This window comes from Amblyomma americanum, chromosome 2 (assembly GCF_052857255.1).
Source record: "Amblyomma americanum isolate KBUSLIRL-KWMA chromosome 2, ASM5285725v1, whole genome shotgun sequence".
Lineage (NCBI taxonomy): Eukaryota > Metazoa > Arthropoda > Arachnida > Ixodida > Ixodidae > Amblyomma > Amblyomma americanum.
Genome location: NC_135498.1, coordinates 131871822 through 131884458, shown reverse-complemented (window position 1 = coordinate 131884458; position 12637 = coordinate 131871822). Strand labels below are relative to the sequence as shown.

At 50.5% G+C, this 12637-nt stretch overlaps 1 protein-coding gene across 1 annotated transcript in view; it reads right to left on the bottom strand.

Annotated features, from left to right (window-relative positions):
- Window positions 1-284: 284 nt before the first annotated feature.
- The window catches only part of LOC144120072 (glutathione S-transferase-like), a 41596-nt gene continuing 29243 nt past the window's right edge, over window positions 285-12637 (bottom strand). The window contains exons 4-5 of the mRNA XM_077652538.1: window positions 615-690; window positions 285-578 (exon numbers count right to left, since the gene is read on the bottom strand). Coding sequence (XP_077508664.1) covers window positions 288-578; window positions 615-690 — 367 coding nt within the window. The 3' untranslated portion in view covers window positions 285-287. The remainder of the gene's footprint in view (window positions 579-614; window positions 691-12637) is intronic.

The following is a 12637-nucleotide window of genomic DNA, read 5'->3' as shown; positions in this document are numbered from 1 at the left end:
AACACGAACAAAAATTACTACACAAAACTGCCAAACTTCACGACCTCATAGGCAGCTATTAGCTTGCGTCGGCCACTCGTTCCGCGACTTTACAAGCAAAGAGCCGGGTTAATATAGAGATTCTAATTCAATTCTGATACAGTTTATTCACTCTCACTCTCTATTACGAGATGCCACGTCCACGTTATCGCCGAGACCTACCAGTCAAAGCCGCGGACGATGATGATGGAATAGAACCAAAATAATCGTTACGTTGTGAAGCCTAGTTTCGTTACGCGCAATGAATATCAGTTTGCCTTGTGATATCCCCAGGCCCTAAGTGGTCCCATGATGGGCCACGTTTTGTATTTGTCCGAGGCGAAGTACTCCCTCACGTTCGGCAGAACCTCGAACCTCTCCAGGTAGTCGCCGATCGCCGGGAACAGCTCCATGGCCTCCGTCTTGAACTCGCGGTGCCAGTCGAGCCCTTCGTAGAGGAGGAAGTCGACGTACGTGAGCCGATCACCCAGAGCCCACCCCCGACCGGCCAGGTGTCTCTCCCAAGGCTCGAGCATGTCCTTCACGTTTTCGGCGTACGACTTGAGCCCCTCGCGTTAACGCGGTTGGGTCGTTGCCTCGTAGGCGAGGATGAGGCACAGATCCTGCGCCTGTTTCTCGAAAACTTTCAGTTCCGTGGCCCCTTCATCATTCCTGGGCCGCAGATGTGAAGAAGTAGGCGTATAAACAGACCAACAACGATGGGCAAATGCTATGCCAAGAAGAATAAATGGATGAAAAATAAAAGTGTCCTAGCCCGTGAAGAAGCTTGGAGAGTGGCACCAGCCTTACGGGAAATACTTGTGAAGAAAGTGCTGGCACGAAGAGCAGCAAGGAGACACAAGACGACAACCGTCTATATTTTGGTTAGTGAGCGTATGTGCTTCTTGCCACCAATCAGCACATCGCTTTTCGGATGGCAGGAAGGTTGGTACTGTGATGGATGAGGGTTGTCCTCGGACGCCCACGTCAACAAATTCTGCATACCCATTTCCAGACCGATCGGAATAATTCAGCGCGACACGCGATCGGAAGGTTCAGCGCGACACGCTAGACAGGAGGAGCGCAGAATACCGCCGCTATTTTTAATATTCCGCGCTCGTTGTGTCCTCTTCGTCTCTGGCTCCTGTGTAGAGCTGAAGCTCAAGGTGTTAACGTAAAAACAGGCCCAACTATTTGTCTTTATGCCCTAGAGGCACTGGTATAGTTATAGATTCTTGTTTTTCAACCAAAGTAAATATTCATCAGTTCAAAACAACACAGACGATACGGAATAGTGGCACAACAAGAGGTTGCTCAACTAACTCACGAGAGAAGCGCCAAGCAGAAAAAGCTAGTTGCCTGCTGTGCATAAATCGCAAGAGAGTGCTGTAAATTACGCTGCACATTCCCGTTGAAATCAGGGCTGCCTTTTAGAACACAAGGAGGACATACATTTTCATCAATACAATGAAAGGCTATGCCAGCCAAATGAAACAAAATCAGTTGCTCACAGAATGAGAAAGCAAGGGAAGGCATGGGAGAATAAACAAATACGAATAGTGAGCTCGCAGCCAGAGGAAACGTTCAAGAAAGCACTTGCTCTGTAGGAGATTATCCAAGAAGTTTTTAACAAACAACTGACCTCATTAAAGACTGCTCTCAGCCTAATGCGCATATACCATTAGCATTTGGGCATGCGACATTTTGCAAAGACCATCACATGTGATGTGCAGCACTCTCTCCTCTAACTTGTAATAATGAAAGGGCAGTACCACGTTGTCATAGCATCTACAGAACTAAATGTTCAGAAAACTCTCTTCAGACGCAGGCTTTGTTATTCAGTAACATATAAGCAGCGCAAACGATCCAGGCAGAATAAGCTTCGTATTTGGAAGAGAAGGACTACAGATTTCTCTATGAAAGCAGGGCGTAACATTTAGAAGGATAAGAATCTTTGGTTTAGGTTTTATATGGTTTAACGTCCAAAAGCGGCTCAGGCTTTGAGGGCCTATGTATACACCAAATCACTACCAAGTCCACGCTAATCATAGCATTTCTTCAGTACGAACACAAATAATTCTCATGCAAAGTTTCACTCAGTACAGTCGAGACAAAACACAATCATTCAGGTTCACTGCAGACGCCAGGATATTAACAGAACTCACTATCGAAGATGCGCTTTCGGGCAAACTACAAAGTGATCATCTTTAAGTAACATCTGAGACCTTCCACAGAGACGTCATGACATCTTTCTGGCTGGTACGTGCATTCAGTGGCAACAGCATACCACAGTACCAAAGCGATTGTAACACCGTGCCTTTGCAATGCGATGCCAGCAGCGCACATTACACACGGCCACTTTCCTATAGAGCACTAGTTCTTCGCGTGCTGTGCGCTCTTCGTCTCGAACCACACCGTCTTTCCGAAGACAGCAGCGTAAAAACCGTACAAAGGTCAATTTACATAGGTCGCGAGGGCGGAGGTCGAAAGCGGTCTACAACCAAGCGCCAGTGACATCAGTAAAACTGCGGAACTGTAGCGCCAAAATGAACTCTGCGGTCAAACACAAAAAATAAAGAGGTAATTGGTTGCACATCTGCATTTTTCAGGATTTAAATGAGAGCTTTATATACTCCTGGAAAAATGTTCTAATTGTGTGCATTTGGTTGGAAAGTCCAACGCTTTCTTTAATGAAATAACATGCATGTTCACGTTCCCTCACAGCAGCGGCCAGCGACTCTCTGTCATCCACCTTGACGATTCCGCGGCTTGCTTGCCGCTAGCTACCCGGTGCCGCAGGCCTTGGCTGCCGTATACCTCATCATATCGTGACTTCCCGGCAGCCGTGCGGCTCCCCGCCTTTAATCGGCGTTTATTTCAAGCGGTTGCTTACTTTTTGTCCTCGTGCAATGTTTTCGTCGTTTAAGTGCGAGCGCTTGTTTTCTGCCACACCAGCCAAAGTTCCACTCGTATGTTTATGAAGCTGCTGCGTTCAGAAATACGGGGTGGTTCGAGACAATGAGCGCACTGCACTCGAAGAACTGAGCACTGCTACGTAGAGAACTGTCAGAATACTCCTCTGCTGCCATCACATTGCAACTGTATATAGGTTTTTCAGTCCCTTTGGTAGTATGGTATGCCGCTTCCACTGAGTGCCTACACCAGCAAAAATGCCTGTCCTCCATGTGTTGAAAAATCTATACTAATTTAACCGGGAAACTGCAGCGGAATTCCCAGCACTTTTACGCTATTTATGCACAGGAAGATAGTAGTCCACTGAAGTGATTTAAGCGCACAAACTGGATACGAGAAGCAACGGCAGAGAACAGCAGCGCTCGTGTTTTCTGCTGTTCCTTCTCGTGTCCCGGTTTTGCGCTTAATTCGCTTCAATTAGCTCGTTGTCTGCTCACGAAAAGTTTAAATTTGTTTAGAGGGTTCGCTCAGACACCGCTAATTGTGCCACTATTCCGAGCTGTGTGTGTTATGGTTTTAAGGTAACAATTTGAATTCGATAAAAATTTGCATTGCTGTCTCTTTTTATCTGGGGTAAATAAACTAAATCGGAACAATTCTCTCACAACCCATTTCTCGCAAACTCGGGTGCTCAAGAAAGGCTCTCAAAATCTACCTATAACTCTACCTTTCGGGCAAAGACAAATAATTGAGCGAGTCGGTACGTTAACACCTTGAAATATAACGCGACGCACGAGGCAAAGACGAAGGAAGAAGTCGCAACGAGCGCGGACTGCTAAAAATTGCGTCCGTAGTCTGCGCTTGTCATGTCTACTTCGTCTCTATATCGTGTGTTGCGCTCAACCTCGAGATATCTGAGGATTTACTTCTCCCGCCAAAAATATTGTGGCTATGACGTATGGCATTTTGTTTAAATGACGTCATAATTCTGTTGTCCGCACTCTTCGAAGAGGGCGTTGGATCCGCACCATAGGCCGTATGTTTTTGAACGTATGTGCGTCTATGGAGGTATCGCTACCACTCTACATCTACCTTGGCCGTTCGATTATAATTGTGGCTGGTATGGCAGCAAATAAGCGGGAACACGTAGCCGATGTGGACATAAACCAGGGCAAAAAGTTACGTAACACTTGAAGTCAACGCTGATCAATTTAAGGCGAGCTGCCGCACGCAACGAATTCAAGAGATGACGAGATACATCGGCAGAGGCTGGAAGCTAGCGGCAAGCATGCTGCGGAATAGTCAAGGTGGATGGCGTAACAGGCGCGCAGGGCTGAAGGCTGTCTGGTTGCTGCGGTAGCGGATAGCCGCGGTACAGTGAGAGTACGCACTGTGCTGGCATGCGCAAAACACTTAAAATAAAGCCAATTACGTCAGTATGAGAAACACAGAGTCAGGTTTGCCAGATTCGCCCGTTCCGAGACAGATTTTAGCTCAGTTGGTAGAACGACTGCTCCAGTGAAACGGTGGTCCCGACTTCGAACCCCTGACCTGAATGAATTTTCCTTTGACTACGAAGTTTCAGAGAAAGATGTGTTGCTTTCCTTTGTAGCCGTATGGCTGCGCTTGTTTCGATGTCAATGAGTAATTACTCCCTTATTATATTGCCACACTACTAACTCCTCTAGTGGCGCCATACAGCGGCTAAACAGCATTTCCTGGCAGTTGGCAAGCCTTGAGCCATCTCGGGGGCTAGATGCTTCGTCTTCATCATATCTTGTTCTGCCTCCTGCCTTGCGCGTCCCAACGTCTTGCGCGTCTAGGTAAAGCAAGTAAACTAGCCCTGCTTACGTCAACCGTTTCTAGGTGACATATTTGGTGGAGGTGCGGGGTGACGGCCCATGTACGCTGACCTCGAGGACACCTTTGACGTCAGCTCTCAACGCGTGGCTACAATACCAGTCCACAAGGTGAGCCGCCGCCTGCGGGGCCTACAACCCGGGTTCGGCCAACTGACAGCGCCGGTAAGGGCCATGACATCCACCGCGGCTAGCCAGACAAGTCAGCACTCCGGGAATGCCCCGCCATTCGTCCTTTACGCACCTCGGTCGCCGCCACCATTCCACGGGGACAGGTTCGAGGACGTCGAAGACTGGTTGGCCAGCTCTGACCGAGTGGCGGGTTTCAATGAGTGGGACGGCGAGCGCAAGCTGCGCAACGTCTACTTTGCTCTGCAGGACTCGGCGAAAACATGGTTTGAGAACCACGAAGCTTCTTTTACCACCTGGGAGGCTTTTCGGCGAGAGCTGCTAGCGACATTTACCAGCAGCGAAAGAAAAGAGAAAGCTGAAATCGCACTGAGCTCGAGATAACAGCAGCCGAACGAGGGCAACGCGATATTCATCGAGGACATGACGCGACTGTTCAATCGGGCCGACCCTGCTATGCCCGAAGCCCAGAAGGTACGCCACTTAATGCGTGGCGTAAAAGAGCAGCTGTTTGCCGGACTTGTCCGTGACCCGTCACGAACAGTGTCCGGCTTCACCAAGGAGGCAATGGATATCGAGCGCTCACTGCAGGAACGGGGCGCCCACTACGGACGTCAGGCTACTGTAGCAGCCGCTTCCCAGTACACGCCTACGTCGCTGCCCGCCAAGGAGCTGCGGGAGCTTGTAAGAAGCCTTGTGCGCGAGGAGCTGGCGAAACTTCGCTATGAAGCTCCACGGGTCAGCGTCGCTGCCGTAACAGACGTGGTCCGCGAAGAAATCTGACGAGCTGTGCAACCACCCCCAGCTCCAAAGCCGGCGCCCTCCGTTATGACGTACAGCGAGGCGCTACGAAGTCCCGAGCCAGCGATGCGAGCCTTCTCCCCCTTCGATCCTGTGTCATACCTGCCGGAGCCAATCGCATCAGTACCCTCCGTGCCGCAGGAGTTCAGTAGTAGTAGTAGTAGTAGTAGTAGTAGTAGTAGTAGTAGTAGTAGTAGTAGTAGTAGTAGTAGTAGTAACAGTAGTAGTAGTAGTAGTAGTAGTAGTAGTAGTGTAGTAGTAGTAGTGTAGTAGTAGTAGTAGTAGTGTAGTAGTAGTGTAGTAGTAGTAGTAGTAGTAGTAGCAGCACTAGTAGTAGCAGTAGTAGCAGTAGTAGTAGCAGTAGTAGTAGCAGTAGTAGCAGCAGTAGTAGTAGCAGTAGTAGCAGCAGTAGTAGCAGTAGTAGTAGCATAGTAGTAGTAGTAGTCTCCATAGCCAGTGGGTGCGTTGTCATAAGACCGGAGCTGTCTCGAGTATGGTTACTCTAGAAGGAGGAGGGTATGGGGGAGCCACCTGGCAACCGACGCTGACACCGACGTTGACGACGATGTTGCGAAATGGCAGAACAAGCTAATAAGAGCTATCGCTCTAATTTTTTTTCTTATTTTCCATGCTGTGTGGCTAGGCAGGAGGTGCTCTCTTCGCCTCAGTCCTCACACCTCATTCGGGCCGCTCATGAAGGGCACCGAGTGAGGGAAAGCGGAATGAATGAATGAACAAACATTTACTGGCAGAAGTGGTGGTTGGAGCTGTTACAGATGGGGCCCTGAGTCCAGGGTCCCAGTGGCTTCTGCTCACTTCTTTATATCTGATACTATAAGCCCCACCGGGAACTGTAACAGGAAGGGCTCTGAATCGTAAATACTGCAAATCGGGTGTGTTACATACATTCATAAATACAACTTAAACAAGAAAATGTAACAAAATATGTTAAAAATCGGTTAGAAAGTTCGAGAACTAGGTCAACTTTCAGGTACAAGTAATAGGCAACAAACATGGCGACAAAGATACCAGCAAATAAAATTGGCTGCAGTCAGTGCTGTAATTTCAGTCGAGGCACAAACAACACGGTAAAATATCAGGGCAGAAAAAGGAAATGTGGAAAATTAGAATAATTACTGGGAAACAAATAGGTGATCTATAACCAGAGCACTAAGCGTATCTGATGATGAACTGCCAGTAATATCTGTCCTTGCATTGTTTCATTCTGGTGTAGCCCGTGGAAAAAAAGAGTATTCGAATATGTCAGTCAGGAATGTAAACTCGTTTAATTTGTGTGTAATGAGGTTCTTTGCGATCGTGAGAAGTGCCTCCTGGTGTTCTATGTCACGACTGCTAGCTTCATCTCCCACTTCTCCGAGGCCGCATCAGGCGGCTTAACTTCTAGCGAACATTCGAGATAAAGCGTGCAAATTTAATAGAACCTTCTAGAACAACGAAGGATCAGCTTCGCCTGGATGCGATCAATTGAGATAAATCTGGTCACGTTTTTCATCGCGAACATAGCGATAAAACGGCGTGCCGTCAGCTTTGAATAATGAACAAACACACACTGCAAAGATTCGCGGCATTACTTCCCTCTCAAAGAAGCATCGACCCGATGCTTTTAAGCATAAGAAGACGAGAAACAAACTGGATTGTGAAATATAAACACTGAGTCTGGAAACACAGCATAGTTATTTTTAGTGCCAATAAAATGGCTTTAGACGGACGACGTGAACAACTTCTGGTCGCTTGCGGCGTCGCTGGTGTGCAGTCATTTCGTCAGGGACAACTTCATATTCCAGTTCACCTAGCCGACGAAGAACCTTGTATGGGCCGAAATAGCAGCGCAAAAGCTTTTCACTCAATCCGCGGCGGCTAATGGGCGTCCAAACCCAGACTCGGTCTCCTGGCTTGTATTCCGAGTCGCGTCTTCTTAGGTTGTAGGGTCTGGCATCGGTCCGCTGCTGGTCTTTGATTCATAATCGGGCAAGTCTTCGGGCTTCTGCGCTTTGAAGGTAGGCGGCGGCGTCGACGTTATCTTCGGGTATGTTGTGCAGCTTGGCGTCTAGCGTGGTCGTGGCCTCCCTGCCATGGACGAGCCTAAACGTTGTCATCTGAGTGGTCTCCTGCACTGCGGTGTTGTAGGCGAAGACGACGTAAGGCAGAATGACGTCCCAGGTCTTGTGTTCGGCATCGACATACATGGCGAGCATACATGGCGGAGTACTCGGCTTGATGCACTCTGGCACGGGTCGGGACGGTATTACACTGCCTCCAGGATCGGCCCGGGGCTTATTAGAGCGCGCCTTTCCTTTCTATGTTTGCTCTCCTATCCTTTTAACTCTCCCACTTTCAGCACGCGGCAGCGAGCGTGGCTCAGCTTGAGCCGGTAGGCAGGCCCGTGCAGTTTCCTTTCCTTTCTTCCTATCATCATCATCATCAGCAGCAGCAGCAGCAGCAGCAGCAGCAGCAGCAGCAGCAGCAGCAGCAGCAGCAGCAGCAGCAGCAGCAGCAGCACCATATCGGCGATGGTTTTGTTCAGGCGCTCGGTCAGTCCGTTGGTCTGCGGATGGTATGAAGTTGTCCTCCGGTGGCTGGTTTGGCTGCAACGCAGGACGGCTTGCGTTAGTTCCTCCGTGAATGCTCTTCCTCTGTCCGTGGTGAGCACATCGGGGGCGCCGTGTCGCAGAAGTGTGCACTCGACAAAAAATTTGGCGACTTCTGCTGCTGTTCCATTCGGTAGGGCTTTCGCCTCGGCGTAACGGTTCAGGTAGTTGGCCGCTATGATGATCCACTTATTTCCAGACGTTGATTTTGTGAAAGGACCAAACAAGACCGTGCCGATCTGCTGAAAGGGCCTTGAGGGAGGTTCAATGGGGTTCATAAATCCTGCTGGTCGTTTGGTAGGTGTCTTTCGTCGCTGACAATCTCGGCAGGTTTTCACATAATGTGCGACGTCGGCAGACAGTCGGGGCCTGTAATACTTGTCTTGAATGCGGCGGAGGGTGCGAGTAAACCCGAGATGTCCAGCTGTCGGCTCGTCGTGTGAGCTGTGTAGAACTTCGTGGAGACAAGCCGGCACAACAAGGAGGTAGGCTGTTTTTTTTCACCGCGAAGTTCTTCATAAGGACATCATTCTGTACACAGAAGGAAGACAGTCCTCGCTTGAATGAGGCGGATGGTGAAGAAACTTTGCCTTCCAAGTACTCGATGAGGCATTTTAGATCGGGGTCCGAGCGTTGCTGCTGTGCAAAATAGCTGGGGCGGATGGGTCCTAGGAAAGCGTCCTTATCGTCGTCCGGCGGCGGTGCATCTACAGGGTCTCGTGAGGGGCGATCGGCGTCAGAGTGCTTGCGTCCGGATTTCTAAACGACGGTGACATCAAACTCCTGGAGGCGCAGACTCCATCGAGCGAGGCGGCCAGAGGGGTCCTTCAAATTGGCAAGCTAGCACAGCGCGTGGTGATCGCTGACCACCTTGAACGGTCGTCCGTACAGGTAGGGGCGGAATTTCGATGTAGAGCAGATGATGGCAAGGCACTCCTTCTCAGTCGTCGAATAGTTAGCCTCGGCCTTGGAAAGGGAACGGCTAGCGTATGCGATGACTTTCTCCAGCCCTTCGCTTTTTTGAACGAGGACGGCGCCTAGGCCCCCGCTGCTTGCGTCGTTATGAACTTCAGTATCGGCGTTTTCATCAAAATGCGCAAAGTTCAGTGCGCACTGTAAATGACGCTGAAGTTCTTTGAAGGATTCTGCTTGCACCGCTCGCCATTTAAATTGCATGTCTGCCTTCGTCAGCTGGGTCAGGGGCTCGGCGATGCGCGAAACGTTTTTGACAACTCGTCAGTAATATGCGCACAGTCCGAGAAATCTGCGCACTGCTTTCTTATCGGCCGGCGGCAGAAACTGTTCAATAGCAGCTGTTTTCTGCGGGTCTGCGCGTACTCCCTCCTTGCTAAAGATGTGGCCTAGAAACAGCAGCTCTTCATAGACAAAGTGCCACCAATCTGCTTTCAAGGCCAGGCGACCTGATGGCGTCTAGTACTGTTCGAAGTCTTTTCAGGTGCTCTTCAAAGTTCGAGGCGAATACATCGACGTCATATAAATATACCAGACAAATTTGCCACTTCAGGCCTGCCAACGCTGTATCCATTACTCGTAGAACATCGCTGGTACGGAGCACAGACCAAATGGCAGCACCGTGAACTCAAAGAGCCCATCCGGAGGGATGAATGCGGTTTTCGCGTGATCTCTTTCATCGACCTCAATTTACCAGTAGCCGTCCTTTAGGTCCATCGATGAGAAATATTTGGCGTGCAGAGCCGGCGAGTGTATCGTCGTTGGGGGAAGGGGGTAGACTTCCTTCTTCGCTATGTTGTTGAACGGCGGTAACCGAAGTAGACTCGAAGTGCGCTTACTAGAACAACCGGTGCCGCCAAGGGAATCTTCGATGGATGGATGTCGTCGTCGCGAAGCATCTGTTCAACTGAGTCTCGGATGGCTTGTAGTTTTGGCGGCGACACACGGCAGTAGTTTTGGCGGAGAGGTCGGGCGTGCTGGCCGGTTATAATGCGATGTTTGGCAGTCGGGGTTTGTCAGACCTTCGGTTATGACGAGAAGCACTCGCCGTAGCTTCAAAGTAGGTTGCGGATCTGGTCTTGTTTGTTGCGGAGCAGGACTGGATTTATGTCGAAGGCACGCTTGTGATCTTGCGTAGGTGATTCTTCTGGGACTCGATCGGAGAGGACGAAGGCGTCGCATACGTCAGATAGTTCGTCGAAGAAAGCAATCAATCATGGTGTCTTTGTTAACATGCTGGTATTTTTCGATGACGTTCGTCAACAGCACTTCAGCTTGGCTATTGGGGAAATGTGCAATACCTCTTTCGATGCCGATTCCCCGCTCCAGAAGCAACTCCGTGTTCTCCTTGATGAGAGCTTTCTTGTTCTTAATTGGCATCCGTGGCACCTACGGTGACCATGACGCTTGATTGGTTTGGGACGCTCACTTCTCGATCCAGGACACTTAGGGCTACTTACTGCTCCTTTGTTGTCATCGAAGGGATCGCCTCGTCCGACGAAAGCGTGATTGGCTTGGATCGAAGGCCGATGATCGCGTAATGTTTATTTTGAAAATCCATATCTAAAATGACGTCGTGGGAACAATGCTGTAACGCTACGAAGGTCGCAGGATAGGTATGCCCTTCGACATTCACTCGCGCTGTGCATCGTCCTGATGGTGTCTTGTCTCGCTTCGTCCCCGTCTTTATTCGCGCTGTATCGCATTATGGAAAATTACCAACTAGCCCGATCTGCCACTCTTGCAAGTGGCTTAATAAGGTGGCCGCTTGCGGTGCGAATTTGCGGGCCGTCCCAAGCGGTCGTGACTTTCCTCAGCTGCACAGCGAATGTTCCATTCATCACACAGTATTCGGCTCCTGTGTCGACAAGAGCGGTAACTTTCCGGCCGTCGATATTCACTTCTAAGTCGGGTGTCCTGGCTCTTGCATTGCACGTCGCCCTCGGCGTCGGGTCACTGCTTCGTCGCGCATATGAATCGCGGGTGGGGCGTTTTGTCGAAGCTTTTCTGGGTGGCGGCGTCGTTTTGAAAGCAGTTCGCGTCGTGGTCAGGGTTGTCATTTTGTTTGCCATCGATTCAGCGTCTTCATGGGGTACGGTCGGTGGAGGATCTTCGGCGTTTCGCTCGTGAGCAACCTCACCTCTAGAGGTTGCTGTCTTTAGTTTCCCCTACGGGGGCTGGGAGACCTTCCTCGTATCACGGCTGCGTAGCTGCGACGTGGCAATGCAAAGCGCGAAGTTAACGGCGATAATGAGCGCGAAAGGCGATTCGGCGTGTACTCCTCTCGACGCAGGTACTCGTCGATTTCCTGCGGACGTTGGCCGAAGTGTGGCCGTCGGGCGTCAACGGCAAATCCTCGAAGACCGATACGTCGGCACGGACAGTGACGAAGAACATGGCCGGCCTCGCCGCAACGGAAGCACAACGGCCAGTTGTCGGAAGTCCTCCAGGCGCCGCATTTCCTGGGGCTTGAGCGTCGCTGATAGGCTGGGCGGGCGGGGTCAGGGAGGTGGCGTTCGGGAACAAGTTTTTCATGTTGGCGAGGATGTAGGGTTGTCGTTGGGCCTGAGCAGTCCTTACTGCAGCGGCGTAGGTCATGGCCTGGGGTTCTGTGGCCGTCGGGATGCGAAGTGCCTGTTGCACTTCTTCCCGTACCACATCCATGAGAGTCGCTACTTGCGGCTGTGGGGAGGATGGCAGTAATCGGCGTAGCTCTTCGCAGACGATTTCGCGGATAACTTCCCGTAAGTTGTCGCTGGTGGTAATCGTCGTGTCCGGAAACATTGCCCACACAGAGGAAGGGCGGTCGTACTGCCGAGCCCGGACGTGGAGGGTCTTCTCAATCGTGCAGGCTTCTTGCATGAATTCCTCGACTGTTTTTGGCGACTAGCGGACGAGGCTGCCAAAGAGTTGTTCCTATATGCCGCGCACTAAAAACTGAACTTTTTTTTTCCTCTGTCATCTCGGGGTTGGAGCGGTGAAAGAGGCGCTTCATCTCTTCGACGTAACCGTGGAGGGGCTCGTTCGGAAGCTGGATCCTGAACTCGAGGATTCGTTCGGCTCTTTCTTTTCTCACGATACTGGTGAATACCTTCAAAAGTTCCTTCTTGAACAGCTCCCATGCCGTTAGGGACGACTCGGAGTTTTCGTACCACGTACGTGCTGAGCCCTCCAGTGTGAAAATTACGTGTCCAATTTTTGCAGCATCATCCCACTTGTTGATTGATGCCACACGCTCAAATTGGTCCAACCATTCTTCGGGGTCTTCGCCTAGGGATCCATTGAAAGTTGGCGGCACCCGCGGCTGTTGCAGTATGATTGCTGTCGACATCTTTG